This window comes from Acromyrmex echinatior, chromosome 10 (genome assembly GCF_024713525.1).
Source record: "Acromyrmex echinatior isolate Ae372 chromosome 10, ASM2471352v2, whole genome shotgun sequence".
NCBI lineage: Eukaryota > Metazoa > Arthropoda > Insecta > Hymenoptera > Formicidae > Acromyrmex > Acromyrmex echinatior.
The window spans coordinates 919,783-942,071 of NC_141861.1; the positions used below are offsets into that span (position 1 = coordinate 919,783).

The 22,289-nt window shown below is 34.5% G+C and overlaps 1 protein-coding gene across 4 annotated transcripts; it reads right to left on the reverse strand.

Moving 5' to 3' along the window:
• Positions 1 to 428: 428 nt before the first annotated feature.
• fra (neogenin protein frazzled) lies at positions 429 to 21,977 on the reverse strand. 4 transcript variants are annotated; one of them, XM_011059977.2, is made up of 26 exons: positions 21,483 to 21,977; positions 17,631 to 17,796; positions 17,387 to 17,526; positions 16,839 to 17,006; positions 16,631 to 16,753; positions 16,393 to 16,555; positions 15,865 to 15,992; positions 15,621 to 15,780; positions 15,407 to 15,522; positions 14,712 to 15,123; positions 13,830 to 14,106; positions 13,539 to 13,745; positions 13,154 to 13,463; positions 12,919 to 13,077; positions 12,631 to 12,836; positions 11,292 to 11,447; positions 11,059 to 11,221; positions 10,807 to 11,001; positions 10,530 to 10,562; positions 10,210 to 10,339; positions 9,898 to 10,133; positions 9,503 to 9,607; positions 9,099 to 9,307; positions 8,810 to 9,017; positions 8,399 to 8,538; positions 429 to 8,261 (listed from the first exon to the last, which is right to left on the reverse strand). In XM_011059977.2, exons 1-26 carry the CDS (start codon positions 21,538 to 21,540, stop codon positions 8,163 to 8,165), a joined length of 4,467 nt encoding a protein of 1,488 aa, XP_011058279.1. In that variant the 5' UTR covers positions 21,541 to 21,977; the 3' UTR covers positions 429 to 8,162. The 4 variants fall into 4 exon arrangements, with proteins under 4 accessions (XP_011058279.1, XP_011058296.1, XP_011058287.1 ...); XM_011059994.2 differs by having other exon boundaries at positions 14,712 to 14,886; positions 21,483 to 21,976; XM_011059985.2 differs by lacking the exon at positions 10,530 to 10,562.
• Positions 21,978 to 22,289: the final 312 nt, after the last annotated feature.

Below are 22,289 nucleotides of genomic sequence, written 5' to 3' on the forward strand. Positions count from 1 at the left end.
TTCTTCGGAGAAGACGTTTTGGAATGTACTCTTAGTTCTGTTTTCCGAGTTCTAAATTCTCTTCTTTTCCTGCATTCGATTCGAATATTGGGGGCAATATTCGACTTTCCAAGATTTATTAGATTTATCAAGATCTCGTGATCTTTCGTACGACTTTAAACTTCTGTTCAAAGAGGACTATAATTGCTATTCATTTCACTTGCGTCATCTCTTTTCTCACGAGTTTTCTGTGTTTTTTCCATTCAACAAATTCTTACGACGATAACATTTTCGTGGTAGAAAAGTATCATGGAGTCTTCTGGATGTAACAGAATGGAAGAATTAGAAAGGAAGGAATTCAATTGTAATTTAACAGTACCGGGTTGATTTTAGGATATAAGTATGCTCCCATTTCTATTCGCAATTTACACGCAAGGTGCAGAACAAGATTTTGTAAAGAACATAAAATTGTTTATTGAATACCAGTTTTACAAATATTATCACACACTTGTTATGAATGTTTCGTCTCGGGGCGGGCTCTCTTATATCGTACAAATATAAGAATTATATTTAATTATTATATAGTATAAATATAAAATAGCTTTATACATATATATATATAACGCTATATACGCACGCGCGTATATGTGTAATATATAAATACTTGATCATCTCTTATACAAAATGGCGGTGTTGTTCTTTTTATATTTATTTATGTACATCAAACCAGTCGTTCTTTCATCGCGAAATATATACCATCAAATTTAATGTGAATATTAGTCTGGATTGATTTACCTAACTAATTCATAAATGCAGATGTAGATGGTCGATTCCTCGATCAACATCAAGCATCATTTTTTTTACATTACATTTATATAATTTCGCACGCTATAATGTAAATGTAATGTAGTGACATGTGTTATATTACATTTACATTATTCAATGTGAAATTATAACATAGACGTAATATAATTGATGTTCATGTTGAGTGGATCGTTAATGAGAATAGAAGATGTCATTTTACACGACACAACATGCGATAGTCGAATGCAAATCAATCTTCAACCTTCGCAATTTCGTCTGTACCGGAAAAATCGGCACACATACGTAAAAAAAGAAAAATCAATAAATAATATCAATTTTATATAGATAAATATATACGTTATCTATGTTGCTATATGCTGATTTATACTTTCGTAGTAAGACATTTTTGCAGGCCTTTCGATTAGTAGGCCTGTCTTTTAATTAAAGAGTATCTCATGCCTTTTTTCTATCAACAGCGCAATACAAATACAACTTTCATATATGAATATATATATAGATATATATATGTATATATATATATATATAGATATATATATGAATATATATATATGTACACATAAATGCATATATACACATATTCACCACACCCACAAACACACACTTATGTGATATTTCAAACTTTTTGACACAGCATGTGCATGTAAAGTAGATATTGAACTATATTGAACAATCGTGTATCATTTTGCAATTTTTACAATAGTTATCCAGATATTAATTTCTAAAGTTCTCCAAAGGAGCGCGTATCTGTACTGTCTACTCAGCCTAATACTAAGTACCGTTTAATACAAACGCACGAAGAGATCTGACCATCCAGTATGAGTTGTTTTTTCACCATCATGCGTAATTATTATCGCTAGAAAACAACTCCCCGCTCGACTAGCGACGATGACTAATATGCGCGTTTGTAGCAATATGACCGAGCGGATATGTACTCATTCAATGATCTTTAGAAATTAATTTCATTAATTAATGCAAAAATTATAAAATAATATTAGATTTCTCTTATTTCAGTTTAATCTGCTCCACTTGCATATAAGTGTTGTATCAGAAAGGTTGGGACATACATATATGTGTGTACACACACATATATATATATATATATATATATATATATATATATATATATATATATATACAGTGTGTATGTGTGTGTGCGCGTATATACATGGTGTCCCGAAATTTGCGAAATCAAAATACGACAGAAAGTTTTCAAAGAATTGAGTAAAATGGTTATTTGTAAATTTTTATTTTAAGCAATAGTTCGTGAAATAATAAAGATTTAAATATAGCTTTGTTTAAATTATAAACCTTATAAGGTCTGACAATACAAACAAGTCCTTTCTAAAAGTGTCTGGAAATATGTTTCGTGCATGTTTGATGTATACTAAGTACTAGATATGTTGAGATTATCTTTTCCTATATGATTTTACAAAGTTTTACATATTTTTTAATTATCTACAGTTTACATTTTCAAAAAGAATCTGATTTCGTGCTTTGCTGCAATATATCATTTTTAATTCTAATATAATTAAATGCGTCGTATGTTTAACTGACATGCGCAATGTACATTTCCGGATACTTTGAGAAAGAGAAATACCTGAAAAGTTTCTCTTTCTAATCCTCTCCGGATTATTTTTCTGCAAAAACTATAAATTATTGCTAGTCCATATTTATAAGGTCGTCATTTAGACAGAATATACTTAAATGCTGAAATGCGCGTTTATTAATTATCGCACGCACGATTCATGGACTGATAGCCGTCTAAATGTAATTTGTAAGTGGCTATATTGAACCCTTATATTTTAAAAATTACTGCTTGAAATAAATGTACATAACATTTTTATTTAATTTTTTGAAAATTTTCTTATCCATGTCATCAAACGTCTTGCTAATGATTCTCGCAATGTTGCCGTCGACTGCGGAAGAACTTCCATTCGTTTCTCCCGTACAAATCGCACATCGGGAATTATCTTAACGTACTATCGCATCGGCAAGCAATACGCAATACTCGGAATTATAATATAAAATATTATTTTCACTGTCACACTCGAAAAGCTTCAAATTCACGAAGAATCCATCACAAAATTTGGCAGCGTTTATAGAGTAAACTGTTTAATTATCTTACCGCCGACACACTACTGTGTGTCTCTTAAATTTAAATAATTCTTTAAAGACGGTCGACTACCATATTAGCTATCTTCTTTTATTTTGCAAATTATTTTTCTTAATTCCTTTTGACTTGTTACGGTAATGTTTCATTCTTCAAAAATTCAAAATAGTAGATCCAATATGGTGAATAGAATTAAAAAAAAAAAAAAAAATAATCTGATCATCGTAAAACTCGATTTTAAGGAATTTTTAACAAGTTAACGCAAATCACACACAAGTTTAGCAAATTCGTTTTTGAAGATGATTATCTTTTTTTTCAACATTTTCAAATTGCACTCAAATTCAGCGATTCTAAGAATTGAGATTCATGATAATCAAATTTTTATTTTGAAATTCAATCCGCTATATTGAATCGCTATTTTGAATTTTAGAATTTTAAGAGTCAAATTCTTAGCGACCCTGAATTCCGAAAAGGATAAAATAAGTTATATTGTTAGAAAACTCCCGTCCTCAAAGATTTAAACTATTAATTGTTCAACTATTTAGTTTCGAGGAAGTCTTATAGGCTTTCTACAATAATCATTACCTAAGCTTAAGTCTTAAGCCGTAGTAAATTGACGAGAGTCGATTATTCTTCTCCCATTCGACTGTGATTGGTCGATTTCTTATAGCTTAAAACTTAGATAATGATTTATTATAGAACTCTCACTTACTACTTCGCAGTGCATTCGAAAATCAAAAATATTACATCAGAATTCGTGTTTCGCGAGTCATTAGAGTGATTAAAGAAAAAAAAGAACAAATATAATTAATCATAGCTCCAAGAATTATTCTGCCGAATTATCCAAACGCCGTGTAGCATTTTTACGGCTTTACAATTTAATAAATTTGCATTTAATTTTGTCTCAAAGTAAAAGAAAACGAGTTCAACTTGTTACCACTCGAATCCTTCTTAACTCTCACGTCTCGTACAACGCCCTTAATATACAGATCTTTGTACAAATCTTGAAACGCTATGAAAATATAAAAGTATCCCAAAAGTGGTTGAATATAATTCGAAATTCTATAAGCATACTATTATTTCGTGAATAATATGCCACGTGACGATCGTTGTATTTCATTGACCCGAATTGGACTTCGAACGCGCCCCGGTGCGTTTCGTTAGTGTTTCATCGGATAGAGTCTTTAGCAATTGGAAGGAAACATACATACATATACTATATACGCATGAGAACACAAATGTTTTACCATGCCTTCTTCTCATTTCTTCTTATGCTTTCCTTGAAACGCATGCCACTTCAGTAAAGCATTTATGTCTCCTTGTGTACATACTTTGATAGATATGCATTAATGAATTGGCAGTAAATAGTTTATAAAATGTATTTAGATAGAAATATGTATATCTCGACGATTTCCAACGTCGGGTGAGTGTTGAGCATTGCGTTTATAAAATTTCTTCCAAAAGCCGTTATTTATCGATCGTGTGTCCAAGTAAGTAAAATACAAATCTATATACGAAGTATATATATATATATATATATATATGTATATCCCATTAAAAATATTTGTATACAACTTTTTTTTTATCAATAATACTTCAACTCGTAAAGGCGACACGAAGAAGAAAATGAAGAAAGCTTACTCTATTTAAGCGGACTATATTCTTCGAATAACGCAATCTTTTAATGCTTATGATGAAATATTTATTCCTGAAGCACGGCGATAGATATTCCGAAAGATAGTATCGCCACTCAATCAAGCGGAACCGTGAAAAATTTCCGCATACAAATCTCGCGTGCTTTCTGCAATCGATTCTTTAAAAATCGATCGTTGACCATGCTAAACAATCTATCATATAATACCTATAAATAATATTCGCCTGTATAACCGATTAATTTCTGAAATATTTTTCAATGAGATCGAAATATTATACTAAATGACTGCTACAAAGGATACTCATGCAAAACGAAAATTTCTATATACAAGCTGCCTAGGATGTTAAAGTACATCCGAATAGAGTAAATGCAAACATCTTACGAATGTCATCCATAACAATCCAGATAGCAAAACCTGCGGAGACAGATTTTGAGCAGAACATGCCAATTTTTTATTGCAGAAAGGCAATAAATTTTATGCAGAATTTGTACTATCTAACAATGTCAGCAAAGCCTGCTGATAGTCTATTTTCGCTTACTTATAAGACTTTTCGGCGTTTTCTTTTTGCAAGAAGCATGTCCATCTCGTGGTGGAACCGCATATGAAAGATCTTGCTCAATTTCTGAATTTGCTATCAGATTATATTAGCAGGTTCTGCTCAATTCTGCACAATTTCTGCTCTCAATCAGGATATGCAGCAGATTCTATTCAGTTCCTGCTACCAATTTACTGACATAATATGTTAGCAGACTTTGTTGACGGATCCTTAGCCAAATGCGGACACGAGATATTTAGTTTTATAGTGGGAATCTGACCAAGTTTGCTGCCATTTGTCAGCAAACTGCCAGTATTTTGCTATCAGGGAAATTACAGAAATCTCACGAAACGAAATATCATGCTTACATCAAGCGCATTTGTTGTATTCATTAGTTCTACACGAAATGATCTCGATGAATGCAAAAACTCGCCCATTTCTAAACAAATTGATCATGTGGAAATGCGAATAAGCTTTGCCAGTAGCCCCCAAATATGTAAGTCGTATGATAAAACTCGTCGCGAACCGATCCTAATATATACAAAAATAGAGTAAATATTTCGACTTTCCGCCTATATCATCTTGGACTGCAAATTACTTGATCGAACTTGGTCTACGTGTTCCCCATCCTTTCAAGCATAAATGTGACATCAATAAGACTTCTGACTATATATATAAAATCGTTGCGGTCATATTAGATCGTGACGTTATAAGCGAGTAATGATGTATTGAAGTTTCTTCTACTATTTATAAATAAAGAAAATGTGGATAAAATAAAATAATGGAATTACTTTAAAACACCTATAAAATGGACCGTCAATTAGTAAATGGTCGTAAAAAGTACGTGAAATGAAAATACGTATAGACTTTTAACTCTCAAATACCATTTCCAATGGCATTTAAAGGTGTGGCACTTGAATGTAAACTAAGCATACACGAACATGTGAATTACGTTGAAGTGAATTAATAAATTTTTATGTAAGCTTTCAATGTTATGAATCAGTTCTACAAAGTATTGTTCGTTCAAGTAATTTGAGGTCCATTAAATTTATGCTACTCATAAGAACTAAAACTGTAACATGAAGCAAGGTGTAACTTTTGCGAAATTGCTACAACTGGACTTTTTATTTGTGCGTATTTTAATTTTGTTACATTGAATTTAAAAAAAAATTTGCAATTTGTAAAACCACAGTTCGAAAATTTTGGTCATACTGAATTTAAGGTAATTGCCGAGAGAAAGAGAGAGATTTCAGCTTCGCCTAGAGTCAAAGTAAGTAGTTGGATTTCAAATGGATCTAATACGAAGAATGACACGTAAATCGAACTATGTTAAGGCTCTCGAGTAGTCACCGCGACCATATTGAATATCCTGAACGAATACTCAGAAGCCTTATGTCCTATTGAGAGTCTTTAAACTATACAGATTATCTCATTCTCATTCTTTCGTGACATGTCCTGTGCAAGGAAAAAAACCGATAAAAAAAGCCCAGTTAACGTTTAATATTCCTTAAATATATATATATATAAGGTTTCTAAAATCTCAAAAATACATTCTAATAGTATTCCGGAATATCCCGAAATATTTACGGAATGTAAAAGTAACATTCAAATATGAGTTAAAAATTTAATTTATATTATATATCATTACATATTTCGACATTCCGTATATGTATGTTCCGTAAAATTTTAATTTTTCAAAGAATTCTCTCATTCCTGAACTAAGTCACTTTTTGAACAAAATTGTACTGTGAAAAATAAACTTTGTGTGCTTTCATTTTGGACTTTGAAACCCAATTTTGGGGCTCACTTCACAGGCGAAATACTGCGATTCTTGTATCTAATGAGCAATGGAGATAAAATGACATAAATAGCGCTAATAGCGTCTCTTTGAACGCATTCCTTATATTCTCTTCCAAGTGATTCTTTTTTACGAGTAAATGCCCTTGTCAACAGAAATGTGTACTGCTCGCGCGCAAGTAATTTTCGTGATAAATAATTATAATTGTTATAATTTTGTTCTAAAATATTCGGCACATTGCGAATACAAATCGAACTTTCTACAAATATTTAGCGTTAACTGGCTGATACCTTTGTCATTCAGACAAACTGGGGATTTACGGTGACATCCTGTTTTGCTGATATATTCCCTGTTCATTGATGAGGTAATCTGTATAGTTTAGTAAAACCTTGTATGTAAGTCTTATTGAATCGATAAAACAGCGATTCCATTGAAATTCGGTCTTCCCTTCAGGATTCCCTTGAGTCGAAGATTAATTATATGAATATAGAATAACGACAAGCGACGCTTTTTGCCAAGATAAGGCGATTTTCGCCAAGATAAGGCGATTTTCTTCCTCTCTCTTACATCAACATTCGTAAAAGAATATTATATACTCAAAAAATATTATTAAATTCGGTCAAATTATCCCGGGTATTCATATAAATGATGAAAAAAAATATCGCGACGTTTTTTGCTCATGCGACTTGATTACTTGATCATCGTATATTAACTTTCACACACCGTAGAAAAACACGTTGTAATCGAGATACTTGTTAGATAATTTATGTCCCGATCAGAATATGCATCCAGCATATTTACACGCGATTATACTGTAAACGTCTAAACACGAAAGCATTCGAGCCTCTTCAAACAGCCAATCGCGACACAATACTTGCCTGCTCGCATTATCAAAAATACACCGTAAGAACGTGATGCTGTTGGATTATACATTGGCAAGTACAATATTCAGTTTCACACTGACTAAGATGAGCAACGCTAGTACCAGAGAAAGGAAACGTGACTGAATGATACAACTTGATTGTTTGCCATTTCCCAATTACATCATTAACTCAAACGATTTGAATCACGTATTAATTGCGCCGTTCATCGACGCTAATTAATTGTGTAACATTCGTATTTCTACATGTAATCCTGATAGTAATCGTACAAATTTAATGGAAAAGAATTCAGCATGAATGGCAAAAATGTGACAATTACTTTACCTTTCAGGTACTAACATTGAGAACGTTAGGATGGCACAAGGCTTAGGAACCTACTTTAGCATTCAAATTCCGATGCTGTTATGGCATTTAGGTCCTTCATAAGACCTTCTAAGTTGGCCATTTCCTGATTTAATTCTTCGGTGCTATACGAAGGCTGTAATCATAATAAATACTATAATTAAGACGCGCAGTCGCGCGAAATGATCCCAAACAAAATGATATTATGTTTATAGGAGTGAATATATATTATATCTAATATACGGATGTATATAATAGATCTGTAATTTTTACCTTTAACCGTTCAACTTCCTCCGAAGTGTGTGCCGGATTTGACACAGAGGCTAAGCGATTCTTCGTTAATTGTGACGACGAACCTTGTGATTTCTTATACGGACTCCCGGACATTGTTGGCCTTACTGTCACATGTGACACTATAATTATAGAAAATAGTAATTGTTAGCGTTTTTAATAAATTAATAGTATATTTAGGAAAAAATTTTTCTTTGTAAGTTTTCAACTTCCAAAATTTTTTTACATCAACAATTTTGAGAAATTTGAAGTTAAAATTGTAAAAAAAAAAGATTGTTTTAAAATGATTTATTTTGTTATAACTACGATATGTGTGTGCACAGATTTTATGAATCGAATTGTATAATCAATATATGGTACTAATCAATTATATAATCAATATATGATACTAACCACCGTGCTTCTGCTGTGCTGGTGTTGAAGGAGCACTCTGCGGCGGAGGAGCTGGCACGCTGAAGCTTTTCAGGGGATGCCCTTGCAATCGTTTGCTTGTGTTGTTCTCCCCAACGGCGCTGCTCACCGGTTGAGTGTTGTTGCCATAATGACCAGAGGCGTATTGAGTGTTTCCACTGTATGACTGTCCACTCGTACCATATGACAACTAAAGAAATAAGAGAGTAAAACACAATTTTCACTAAGCGTAACAAATAAACGATTTACGCATGCATATTTGAAATCTTACCTGATTTTGTAATGGCTCGTATGAACTAGGTATGCAAGAATCCGGGCTGGATTCAGGAGTTGGTTCCAATGTAACGTGCGCGCGATTTAAGCTGTATTGCGCGACGGTTCGCGGATAGTTTTGTCTCACCGACGATGTATCGCTGCACGAGGTGTGGATGGTTGGCTGCGACATGCTACTATTCACAATCGGCGTAGCCGTGGCTATGGCTGTAACAAATCAAAAACTTCGATGTTTACAATAAAACTACAGTGATCACTGATAAAGATTATGCATTTCATTATTTGCACGTTTACTTTGTTGTAAAATAATATTTAAATGGTTTGATCGCTCTCAATATATAAAAAGAGAAACATCATATAGGTATATTGTGCACTAGTACGAGTGATAACCCTACTACTTACGCTGATGCAAAGGTGCACTGTCAATGGGGAGTGTAATTAATTTAGATTTGTGGCTTCCACGACTGTGCTGCCTGCTCAGGGTCGAGCACTTCTCATCAGTGTTACCTGACAGAAAATAAATAAGAAGCAACCAAATAATAAAATCAGAAAAACTATAAATCAAATATATAAAATCTCCTTTTCCAAAATATCGTTTTTTTAAAAATGATTGTGCATGAAATATAAATATTTAATTTAAAAATCAAATTATCAAAACCGTGTTATAACAAAGGAATTATTCTTGCTTGTGGAATTAAACGAGATTGTTGTGCTTTGTGATGTAATTGGAATATTTTCTGTGATGTTTGATTTGTCATAGTGCAGCAACATATTCCTCATAAGTTGACACGACTTACCCATATAACTTGGCACGTAAGTACGTTTATCCAGCGAACTGGAATTTCCGTGTATATTATCTTGATTGTATTCTTGATTGCCCGATCTAGGTAATGTATTACTGGTGACGCCACTGGTGGAGGCTTCGCCATTTAACGAAGATTTCTCAAGTGCCTTCAGCTCCATTTGATCGTGATGAATCCACAAATCCGGTGGTTTAATATTTGTTTTCTGATTTGATGTATCTTTCATGTATCTAAAAGCCATAAAAACATGTATTGATGCTTGATGTACTGCTGCATTATGTCTTACGATTAGAAATATTAACATACCCTTTCTTGCGATCTGGCGAACTTGGATTACATTTACAACACACTACAATCACTACTGATATAGCAGTGACAAAGACGATTGAAAGACCGACTATGATATAAATCAATAGATTAGAGAAACTTCGTCCATCTGAAAAAATCAAATATTTTGCTAAATTAAAACTTGAAAGTCATCCTATATTTTATTCTTCAAAAATAAAAGTTATTTATTTAATATTAAAAAAGATTTAATTATAAGTTTTACAATAAAACATGCTTAAAGACATGCATAATTAAAATGATAGAAGAGAAAGATTGGGACGATTGGGATGATATCTTACCTCGACCATGCAATTCATCATCCATGCCATTGTCTACCACAGGAATAAAAAATAAACATAATAATTAAATACTGATATGTGAACGGACAATAGAGTGCAAAATAAAATGGAAAAAATACATACATGCAGATAATGCTACGCATTCGTATACAATTAAATTAATACAGGCATTATCCTGTGTATATACATATACATATATATATATATTACATTGTATAAACATAATAATCAAATTTAACATTAATCAACATCGATAAATAAAAATCAAATTATTTACTTGGTGGCGTTTTAAATGAAACCGTCGTAGAGAATGGTCCATATCCTTTGGAGTTACGAGCTTGGATCTTAAAGTAATATACCGTATTAGGATGCAAACCCTTCACAACGGCATCCACTTTGTCTCCGATGACACCTTCGACCAGCCAATCACGATCCCATTTCGTGTTATCAGTGGAATAAATTATGAGATATCCTAAAAATCGATTGGATTTAGTAAACATATTTCATTTTTCAAATTTAGATCACCAACCTGTGATTTGTCCGTTGGGTTGTTTAGGAGGTTGCCATCGCAATAGAACAGAGGTTGGACGATCTTCGATGGTTTGAATAATAAGATCCCTAGGTGCCGTACTAGGTGCAGCCTCTTGAGTTTGATTTAGAACGACCATACTCCACGGTGAACTTCGTTTACCCTGTAAAAAGTATGCTATAAAGTAAGTCTTTTTCGATGTTTCCTTAAACTGTATAATCCACGTTTCATACCTTGACCAATCTAACTGTAAACTCATACTGCGTATTGGGCTTTAAGTCGTGAATCATACAGTTGAGGTCGGTAGCATTGTAATATCTGTATCGTGGGTTACTGCTGTGATGGTAGAATGCATAACGCACCACGTAGTATCGACTATCGGTGATATACTAAAAATAAATGTTCTTATTAGAGATATTTCCTACTTAATTTTTACTTTATATGCGTCATCTTATGAGGTTTTATAATATTGTACATTGAGGGTTTATACATAAAGCGCAAAAAAGGGCCAAATATCTCGAAAACTGAACTTTTAAGAAAGTGTTTCAAATAAAAATTGTAGGATTTCAAAAGATCTATTTACGAATGGTTGTACGAATTTGACCTTGGATGGCGTCGCCAAGATCAGATTTTTTAAAATGAAAATCTCCATTTTTTATTATGTTTTTGTAGCCTATCTAAAAGCTCTCCAAAATATCATAATAAAATTTTTTTTTATTAAGTACTTTCCGAATTATGAGGCTTGAAAGTTATAATACCACCGGCGTTAGCCGGTCTTATTTATTATTCAAGGTGTCTGATCGATGGCTAAAATCTCTTAATTGTTGCTCAAGATCATGACCCACATAACATTTGGCAAGATCAAGGCCATTGGAGATAGTTTCCCTTATTTTCATTTTTAGTCTTCTTGTTATATTTACACTAAAAATTCATTTTTCACTAAAAATGAAAATAAGAGAAACAATCTCTAATGGCTTTTACATATATTTTTAAAATCGTGACTATAAACAACATTTATAAGATTTTAGCCATCAATCAAACATCTTATAAAATGCTCTAATGCCGGTGGTACTGTAACTTTCAAGTCTTATAACTTGAAAAGTTTTTAATAAAAAATAACTTTATATTAGCGTTTTAAAAAGCTTTTGAAGTCAACTACAAGAATATGTGATAAAAAATGATAATGCCTGTTAAAAAGTTTCAAGGTGAACTTTACGTGATCTTGACAATGATATTTAAAATCATACTCATACTATTAGGTGTTGGAATTAATTCGTAGCGTTTTTTAATGAAAGAATGTTATTTATTTCACATGAGCATTAAAAAATACATTAATGAAAGTACTTCCCATCACTTGTAAAACGCTATGAATTAATTCCAACACCTAATACTATGAAATACGCCACTCAAAACCTTATAATTTTTGTCTAAAACATTTTTCAAGAAAATGTGTATTTTTCGAGAAATTAGCTTGATACGATCGCTCTGTTAAATCTTGTGTGTGTGTGTGTGTGTGTATATACATATATATACACACACACACACACACACACACATAAAATACAAACATACTTGACTTTTCGATAAAGTCGTGTCTGTCCAATACAGCACAACGGTAGAAGCCGACAGCACGATAGCTTTAAGGCCAACGGGTGGTATTAAAGGCACTGTAGGTTCAGATACAAAACGTTCGGGAGTCCTTACGTTTGCATACGATGGTTGACCATCACCAACATTATTCGTTGCTCTTAGAGATATTACATATTCCATTGTTGGTTCTAATATAATGGCCAAACGAGAAATTAATAAAAATTAAATTAAAAATATTTCAGAGGTAAAGGTTTGTCGCATTCATTTTACCTATAGGCTTAATAGCATAAGAACGTTGTTTTCCATCAAGAACTTGTATCTCGACATCGGGGTAACCTTTGCCCCAGCCTAATTTATACTTTCTCACTTTGATGCTTTGATCTTTCGGGGGATGCCATGATACTAATATAGAATCCGCTACAGCATTTGCTGTAATAATAATAATGCGAAGTTTATAACAAATCAATAATTAAAATATTATTTTATTTTGCACATGGATTCCTACCTCTCAGATTACTCGGTGCATTAGGTACCTTCGTCTCATCCAAATCATTCTCGTATGTCTCTATTTTCGTCCATTCTGTCCAAGGCCCAGTTCCATTGACGTTGAAGGCACATATGCGGACTTGATACACAACGTGCTTTTCGAGCCCAGTGAGCACGTACAAACGTTGATTTCCTTCAGTTGTTACCGTGATCGGGGATCGCCGATCCCCAGCTCGAGAATCGTGCGGATATCTACGGTAGCGTATTCTATAACCTGTGATGATCCCATTCTGTCCCTCGAGTGGAGGTTCCCATCTTATGATAATACTCTAGAAAACGCATTGAGTAAAGCTCCTTGAATAATCTGTATTGTATCAATTTAAACTTATAATGTATTCAGATACCGTTGAACTAGCTGCTTCTAAAGTAACGTTATGCGGTGGTTGCGTCGGTTGTGCGCTGTAAGTCCGTATAACGATATCCTTACTAAATGCGCCCGGGCCATTTTCGTTGACTGCTTGAACTCTAATACTGTATTCCGTATAAGGCACAAGATCTACCAATTCATATGTTGTACTGGTAGTTTCACGCGTTATTTCCTCACCATCGCCCTAAATATGACAAAATTATACAGTGAATAAGCAGTTTGATATTGTTATTTTGACATCAATTACTTGCAGAAAAAATTTATATACCTCCATAAATGTAATTATATATTTAGATATTCGACCGTTAATAACTTGGGGCTCCTCCCACGATAAGGTAATACTCATGCTGCTTGTTGGTTGACCTTCCAGATTCATCGGAAATCCAGGAACATTGGCCTCTATTAGCGTTGTAATTTGTAATACTTCACTAGGAGCACTGGTTCCTCGAGAATTTTGCGCAACTACATGGAATTGATACGTCATACCCGGTTGCAAACCGCGTATCATGGCTTCTAGTTTCTGCAGCGAATTGGCAACTCTCTCCCTATGAATATATGATACGGTCATTCTATACTCACATACGGTGATGTCTCAGAATATTTGGAACATTGTTCATATGCAGATAGAGCGGACTAAACTGAATCGAAAAGTTTTTTGTATTATTTTGTAATTTTATAGCGCGTATTCACACTATCCGCTCGGCTTTCCGTCAATGCAAATATGCGGTAGGACTGTCTAGTGCAGAGTTTTCTTTCGTCGCCATGCATAATATTACCGCTAATAATAATAATAATAAGTATAGTAAAACAATTCACAAACATATGGACGTGTATAGCCGAGCGCTTGTTCAATGAACTTTAGAAATTAATGGTCGGTATTCATAGTCAGATTTTATATTCAAGATTGTCTTACATACAGTCTTAAGAAGTCATGAACCAAATAAGGCCATATTGGCATCTAAGACATTACTTAAGACAGTTTTGAAATAAGAACAGACTGTGAATATCGCCTAATATCTCGTTAACTATTACGAAAATTGAAAAAAAGAGGACTTTTCGACACAATTTAGTTCGCCTTATTTGTACACGAGCATTGTCCCAAATATTCTAGAGCATCCCGTATGTCTTCGTTTCTTTGTAGAATAATTACCTCATGGCTCCTTCCTGTTTATAATATACGAAATAATTGAGCGCGTCGCTGTTTGCATTTTCTGGCTCTTGCCAGCGTAGCGTAACGAATCTCGCGGTAACGATGACAAGACTTAGGTTCCTCGGTGGAGAGGGTATGCCACCCCCGTCAAATGCTTCTAAGGTATCTGTATCATCTACAAAACGGGAGTTTGGATCGTAAAGGGGATTAGGATACTTAAACGAGTTCGGAAGAAGATCCGCAGGATCATCAGAAGGACTTATCGAAAGCGGAGGATTCGGCATATTCGACGAGAACGTGTGTCCTAGGAGAGTACTGGGATGTTGCCACGTTTTATTATATAACTGTCGATGTAATAATAATTTTTTCTTAGGAATTGTCTTGGGAGTTGTTCTATAGAGATTCGTTCTCTCTGCATATGTTAGCATGCAGAACAGTTAATTAACGAGGAACACGGGAAAGAAATAAAGATACAATTAAAATTCCAAACACAAATAAACTTAAAAATAAAAATAAAATTAAAAAATATATATAAGATAAATATAAAGAAACAAAATAAAAAAACTTTGGTATTTATTAATCAATAAATAAATATATAATCAAATTAAATAAATCAATTTAAATAAAAAATATTAACAAAAGAGAATGTATGTATTTGAAAAAGTTTTATCTATACTTTATCTCATGAGACTCACTGGGCTGGTTGATTGTAAGACGTGCTGAAGCTTGAACACTACCAGCAGGATTCACTCCCATGCACTGGAAAATTCCAGCATCTATGGGTAATAGTCCATTAATTCTCAGATTGTATCTAGAAATAGAAATATTGCAAATTTAAAAATATTAAACATGAATAACACATGATTTCATAGAATTTCTTTAACAACATAAAATCTTCTGAACACACACCCATTGACAATTTGCCAATATGCACTTAATGTAATACGCTCGCCATTCTTTAGCCAAGTAATTTTTGGTTCTGGTTTTCCATAAATTTCGCATTCGAATTCTAGATCTTGACTTTCACTCGCTATTTTATCCTCTGGCTTCTTTATAAACTTCGGTGGAACTGAGGAATTTAAATTCAATTGAAGCGTTGTATTTTAATATCACTGCAGAGTAATAATTAAAATCTCGTGCGTTGCAAATGTACCTTGTACGATTAATTCGGCAACTGCGTCCAGAGAGTCGACCATATTTTCCGCGCGACATTGGTACGAACCGTGATCCGATTCTCTGACATTCGTGATCACGAGACTAGAGGCTGCGACTTTATGATATCTTGGAAAAGATATATTTTTCGTAAATATGATATTCAGATTCGTTGGCATTCTAATAATGAATTAGATTGAACGCACTCTCTAGAGAGTAAGTTACTCTCTCTCTACTGGTTAGAGGAATGTGAGAGGGGATGTATATTGGTGGCCGCTATCAGCCAATCAGCAAGCGCTCCATTTGCGCTTCTCTAATAATATAGAACTCTAGGGAGGTGGTAGATTGTAGATAGTAAAGTTAGAAGAGGAAAGAAGTTAAAGAATTTTAGAGAAAATGTTATGTAATTAGACATATAAGTAGGAGTGGATAGTGTGAAAGGATATGTGAGGTTAAGGCATTTCTTGTAAATCAAGTCTCCTTTTTAATTATATTTGTTGAAGTGAATAAAATATTCTATTCTATGTACCTAGAGTCTTGCGACGTCGAATCGAGAGCGACGCCGTCTTTAAGCCAAAAAATCGACGGTTTCGGATAGCCGTTGGCAGCGCATTCCAAGGTCACATCGGATCCCTCGGTAACTATTTGTTGCAAGGGTTGTGCAACGAATACTGGAGCACTAGAACCCTCATCTATACGATCAAAAGATATTCGTGAATTTGATTGTGTTGAGTTTAATTCGTTTGTTATTTAGCTATTAGACTTACCAATATCACTAGATAATAATCCTAATTGTGCTTTATTACTCAGTCTGTATTGACCGTAGCCACTAGCGTTACATCTGTACGATCCCACATCGTGATACTGAACATTGTCGATTTCCAACGCGCCTGTGAGAATCAATAAAATAAACTATATCAATGACAACAATTAATATGCTAGAAAATTTTAATTAACCATAAACGTCCATTGTACCTGAAGGCAGGATTGTCATTCGACTTTCATCAAGTACTAAAGGATGTTCGTTTTTTAACCATTGTATTTTTAACAAACTCGAAGAAGCCGGTAACGCACAACTCAAATATGCAATCTGACCCGCATAAACCATGGTGTCTTGAGGTTCTCTTTCAAAGCCAGGGAGACCTTTAAAGAAAGTTCAATGTCATATTTATCGCATAAGTGTTATCATTTTTCGGAATAAAGAAAATTATTCCTTCTCTTCTGTTGCGCAATTTTAATCATCTTAAAATACATTGTAAAATGGATTTGGATTCGGCAATGACTACACGAATTAATTTCTACTTATTTCAATCTCTATCCGTATACCGAATCGTTACCACTACCCGTTACTACTTGAAAGTAGCTCCTTTACTCGTTATATAATAAATTTAAGTGAGGAGTTCCCACTTTCCACTGAAAATTATTTCATTTTGATAGAAAAGAAACGGCATTAAGCATTATCTTTTTCGGGGAATCTTCAAGCACGTGCTATACGCTAGGATCTGAAAAACTTGAATACCAACTTGCTAGTTTGATTGTGGCTGTCCGAGAGACAATCGCTCCGACATTGTCTATGGATGCTAAGCACTGATAACTTCCAATTAATTCTGCACTACCAGTGTATACGCTATTTATGTACAAGGACCCATTTGCTAGCTGTGATCTACAAAAAAAAAATTGAGAATTGTTTCGTCAGAATTCGAATAGTGCGCAAAAACGTCATGCCAACAGGGAATCTTTCGTAAAAAGAGGCGCATTACGTATTACCGATAACTGTCCCCGATAAAAGTGATTGGCTGTCCGTCATCCGTGCGCCATTGTATACTCGGCGTCCCGAGGACACTCTTTGCCTCGCAGTCCAGGCTCGCAGAACCTCCCTGTTCCACCACCACATCCCGCGGCTCGATGGTAAAGTCCAAGCCTCCCGCATTGACTGCGAATAGAGAAAAAAAAATTAATGACGGAGGAAATGATATTTTTCGCCGTATGAGATCCTGCAATAAAAAAATCTCTGCCATTTCCATGAATTGAAATTTAATTGTCAGATAGAGCGATTTGCGCTTTCAAATAAAAATCGTGACTATCCTGAAGGAATACCTATACTTCTCACAAGGGACTGTCACATAATAGTCAAAAAATTAGATGATCATCTGATAAAGTACCCTTCAATGAATGACACGTAAAGTCCATTTGCTAATATAAAGTGTATTACCAGATTTTTAACCAGGAAAAACTGCCTGTGAGGTTTACAGAGCCTATTATCAGGGCATCACTGCACTCTCAAACACGCACACGCAGTTAAATCGCATGAGAATGGTCACTAGTTCAAAGTGAATTTTATGCATCTGGATTTGTATGTTCACAATTAATAATAATAATAATAATAATAATAATAATAATAATAATAATAATAATAATAATAATAAGCCTTATTGGCGTGCAAGATACGAAATTTATAATCAGATAATGCAAATTGGAGCATTTTAAAAGGTGAAGCGTCAATAATACTACTGTATAGCTACTACTTCATAAACCTAGATCTTAGTAAATAAGTGAGTGGTGCATAGAATCAAATTTTTTAATAATAATTATTTAATAAGAATTACAATTACAAAAAATAACAATAAATAATGAAATATAACGTACATACTAGAGAAATTAATACATTTTTAAATTGAAACGTAATTAATGTTTTTTTTTACTTCAAATGAGTACATTTAATGCATAAGTTATCAATCAAGCAATGCTTAAAACAATAACATTGTTTGCAATATGTACATTTAAAATCGGAAGACTGCTCATAGTTATGTGAGCAGATAAAAAACTTGTCAAATAAGAAACAAAATTGCGTCGGGGTTTTGAATGATCCCAGCCGCTCATCCAGGTAGAAGGCATCATGTCATGAAATATGGAGTTCAAAATGAACAAACGCTTACAATTTGAAGTAACTGTTTCGCTTCCAAATTCCATCGTATATTTCAAGGGACATATGCCGTATAAATTGCTTGTACGACCAGAAATAGTACACGCCGAGAGGCTGGATCATACCAGTAGTTTCTTCGGTAATCAACAGCATAGTCACTCTCTAAATCTCACTCGAAGAGACTGAAAATTGAGCTAGTTTTGAAGAAGAAAAAAAAAGAAATACTATCACTTCTGTTCAAGAGTGATAGTATTTTCTCTCTTTATTTTCACTCTTTCTTCACTTTGTGCTCATAACGCTCATATGCAACACATGTCCTGTTCATTTGATAAATAACATGGATGAAATGATTACAAGATCATTTGCCGCGTTCACCAGAGAAAACTAATCAGTTAGCGCTTATAAAGAGACCCGGCAATCTTTGGTCACCAATTTTAATAAAATTGTAGGGATGTATAATATTCACTCAGACATTTACTACATTTACTACATTGAAATCACAGGATCCGAATTTGCTATAAAAACGATTTAAAAATTGTATATAACAATTTTAAAATATAAGATTTAAATGAAAATGAAATTTAAATGGGGAAAAAAAAATTCTCGTCCTCCGAAATCGAACCGCGAGCGAAAAAATCAATGTTAATTTTTAAATCGTTTTTAATTATTTAAAAACTAATGATACTATCTAATGATATATAGGTGCTAGAAATATTATATCATTTTCTCGAGAATGTCTGAACAATGGACCCTGCGATGAGTCTGAGTTATTACTTTATATGCGATTCAAATAGACGATAATCGAGTAAAAACTTATTAAAATGCAGCAAATCGATTCGGAATTTAACAAGAGACGAATTCTTAGGAAACTGTGACAAAAACAAACGAAAAATGTTATATTCTTATGTGTGTTTTCCTCGATGTTTTTCTCAATTTCGTTGAAATGTTATATTTCTGATCGACACTCATTTGATTTCGCGGTAAATGTTGAAAAGTGATGCTCCACTAAAAAATGCGATTGTTTTTCAGTAATCAACAAAACTAGTTATAAATAGACATTTATACAATGTTTTAAGAGAGGGCACGTGGTTTTTGAGGGGAAAAATTCTATTTAAAAAAACAAATAAGACAGTTTTATTTTTTATTGAAATGTTGATGTAAAGTCTGTTTTTGCACAATTATGTTCCTTAATTTATTTCTTCATCTTTTTCTTGGGGAAATATTGACTTTTCTTAATTGATATTTTCAATCTCTTTAGACTAAATGGATTTCAATATTCATATGATTTAAAAAAAAATCGTTTTATTAAAGTTACAAAAGTGATTGACTTTTAACGAATTCGGTTGGACGCAGTGCAGCAAGTGCATATTAAAGCCGCATACTGATTTAATTTGAGCCTAAAAAAAAAAGAGAAATGCAATTATTTCGAAATATAAGATACATAACTTTACTTAACAATACAATAAAATGCATTGAGATTTATCTGTATGTATTAATTTTAAACACACATTTTTACGTTAAATAATGTATCACGATTTTAACAGCGCATATCGAGTGCGTTCAATCGAATTCGCTATTTGTCAATAATTACAAATCTAGAATGTTAAAAGAGGCAAAAAACGCAATTGAAATATATATAATTGTGTGGAAAAATATGATTGAGAGATATTAATTTAGTGATGAGAAAAAAAAACGAATCGAACGAGACAGGATACGTATCTCGTTTCGCTTTTCCGCACATCCGCCTTCAATCTTGTGATCATTAAGCTCGTTTCCTTTCAATTGCGTTTAAAACAAATGAAATTAATACACAAAAAGGAAAAAAATACGAATAAATCGGAGCTAAAAGTTACAATTGCGAAACGAACACGAGTCTGTTCTTCCGCAGCCGGGAATGAAAGGTATAAAAATTGAAGCTTTGAACCTTCTGTATTTCGTATCAATTGCATGCTCTTTGCACACTTTGTTTCGCTTTTCTCTTTCTCTCCGCGTACGCCTACTCCGCCCCGACCAAGTACAAGATGTATGTACGTACGTATGTACATACAATGTACATATAACCGAAACGAAGATAGTCACGTTTATTTTCAATGACTATCGATCCTATTCTATTTATTGTCGCACTTGCGGCCGAGAAAATGCCCTCGCAAATCCATCGGCATCACATCGCGTCGCGCGACGGTTGACAGGTCGATCGCTTTCCCGGTCCAACGATGCGGAATTTTCTCTATACAAGTGCATTCGCGCGAAAATTTCCCCGACTGAAATTTCAGACGAAAAAACAACAAACAAATAACGAGCGACGTATGTCATCGCGACTTCTAAATCGAATTCGTCGCCAGGAATGACTCGGAATCCCTCGCGACGAGAAAAAAATGAATCTTCTTTTTTTATTTATTTTCTACTCTTAAGGTCGCACGGTTTATCAAGGAAATATTGACATTCGTGTCATATTATAGTATTTCTTTAGTTTATCGTATACATTTCTTTTCAAGAATAGGGGGTTCTAAAATAGTGTCGTAGGATGAACTTGGCGCGAGACACAATCGTGTCTATTAATTATGTATTACATTGTTGAAGAGATCTCAATTAATTTACATGACAAGTGAATGATTCGAAGATAGGGAATCGTGACACGCCGCCGAAAACAAACGCCGGGATAGGCGACTGTAAGCGAGCAAGTTGAAGGGACTCACTTCGTGCGAGCGTTGTCAACAACAAAGCCAGCAGGATGGTGAAAGGACGCGGCTCCATTGAGCTCGGAAGCAGGTCCGTCAGACAAACAGGCTCCGACGCGCGTCGTCGAGACTGTCGAGAGTAAAGGCCTCGGGGTCCTCGGGGTCCTCGGGAACCGTCGAGATCAGCACCGCTTCCGAGGACGACCACCGTCGTTAGACACGCAAGCGATGTTCCGCCGGAGATGCGAGCGCATGCCACTCGCGTCCGTCGTCGCGGTCGTCGCCCAGGTCCAGTCCAGGTCGCCCTCAGTCGCCCTCGCACCGGCCCGTCTTTACCGTCGTCGTAGCAGCAGCCGTTTACACGACAGATCGGTTCTCATATCCGTGGAACGCATTTTCACACAACGAGCTCACTGACCATATTTGACTGTAGAACATGGCTAACGAACGAAGCATCCGGAATGCTTGGTGCCTTAGGTACCTACTATGCCTAGTTTAGTCTAATGACGAGAATCGCTGCGCACGCGCGATAATCACGGACTACTCGGTACTCTTACATCCTCCCCTTTCATCTTGTTTCGTTTTACTACGTATAGAGAAACCTGAGAGCGGCCATGCCGGGCTTTTTCCGTGACATGACTCGGAATTCCTAGGAACTTCCGCACACCAGCGGCACCAGCATTCATTTTACAAAATGGAGGTGAACTACGTATCACAAGGTGCGTTCGGTATTGCAAATCGGAGACGGCGGTTTGCTCTTTTACCTCGAAAATCGTTCGGCAACTCGCATCTTTCTGCTACTTGTCATCTCATCTGCGTTCGATA

Excerpts from the sequence above, each read along its gene's own strand:
- fra (XM_011059977.2), bottom strand. The coding sequence starts at position 21,540 with ATGGAGCCGCGTCCTTTCACCATCCTGCTGGCTTTGTTGTTGACAACG. Across the intron at positions 16,556-16,630 it reads ATTATTATCTAGTGATATTG|ATGAGGGTTCTAGTGCTCCA; the intron begins GTAAGTCTAATA and ends TTGATCGTATAG. Across the intron at positions 8,539-8,809 it reads AGCACAGCAGAAGCACGGTG|TGTCACATGTGACAGTAAGG; the intron begins GTTAGTATCATA and ends CTATAATTATAG.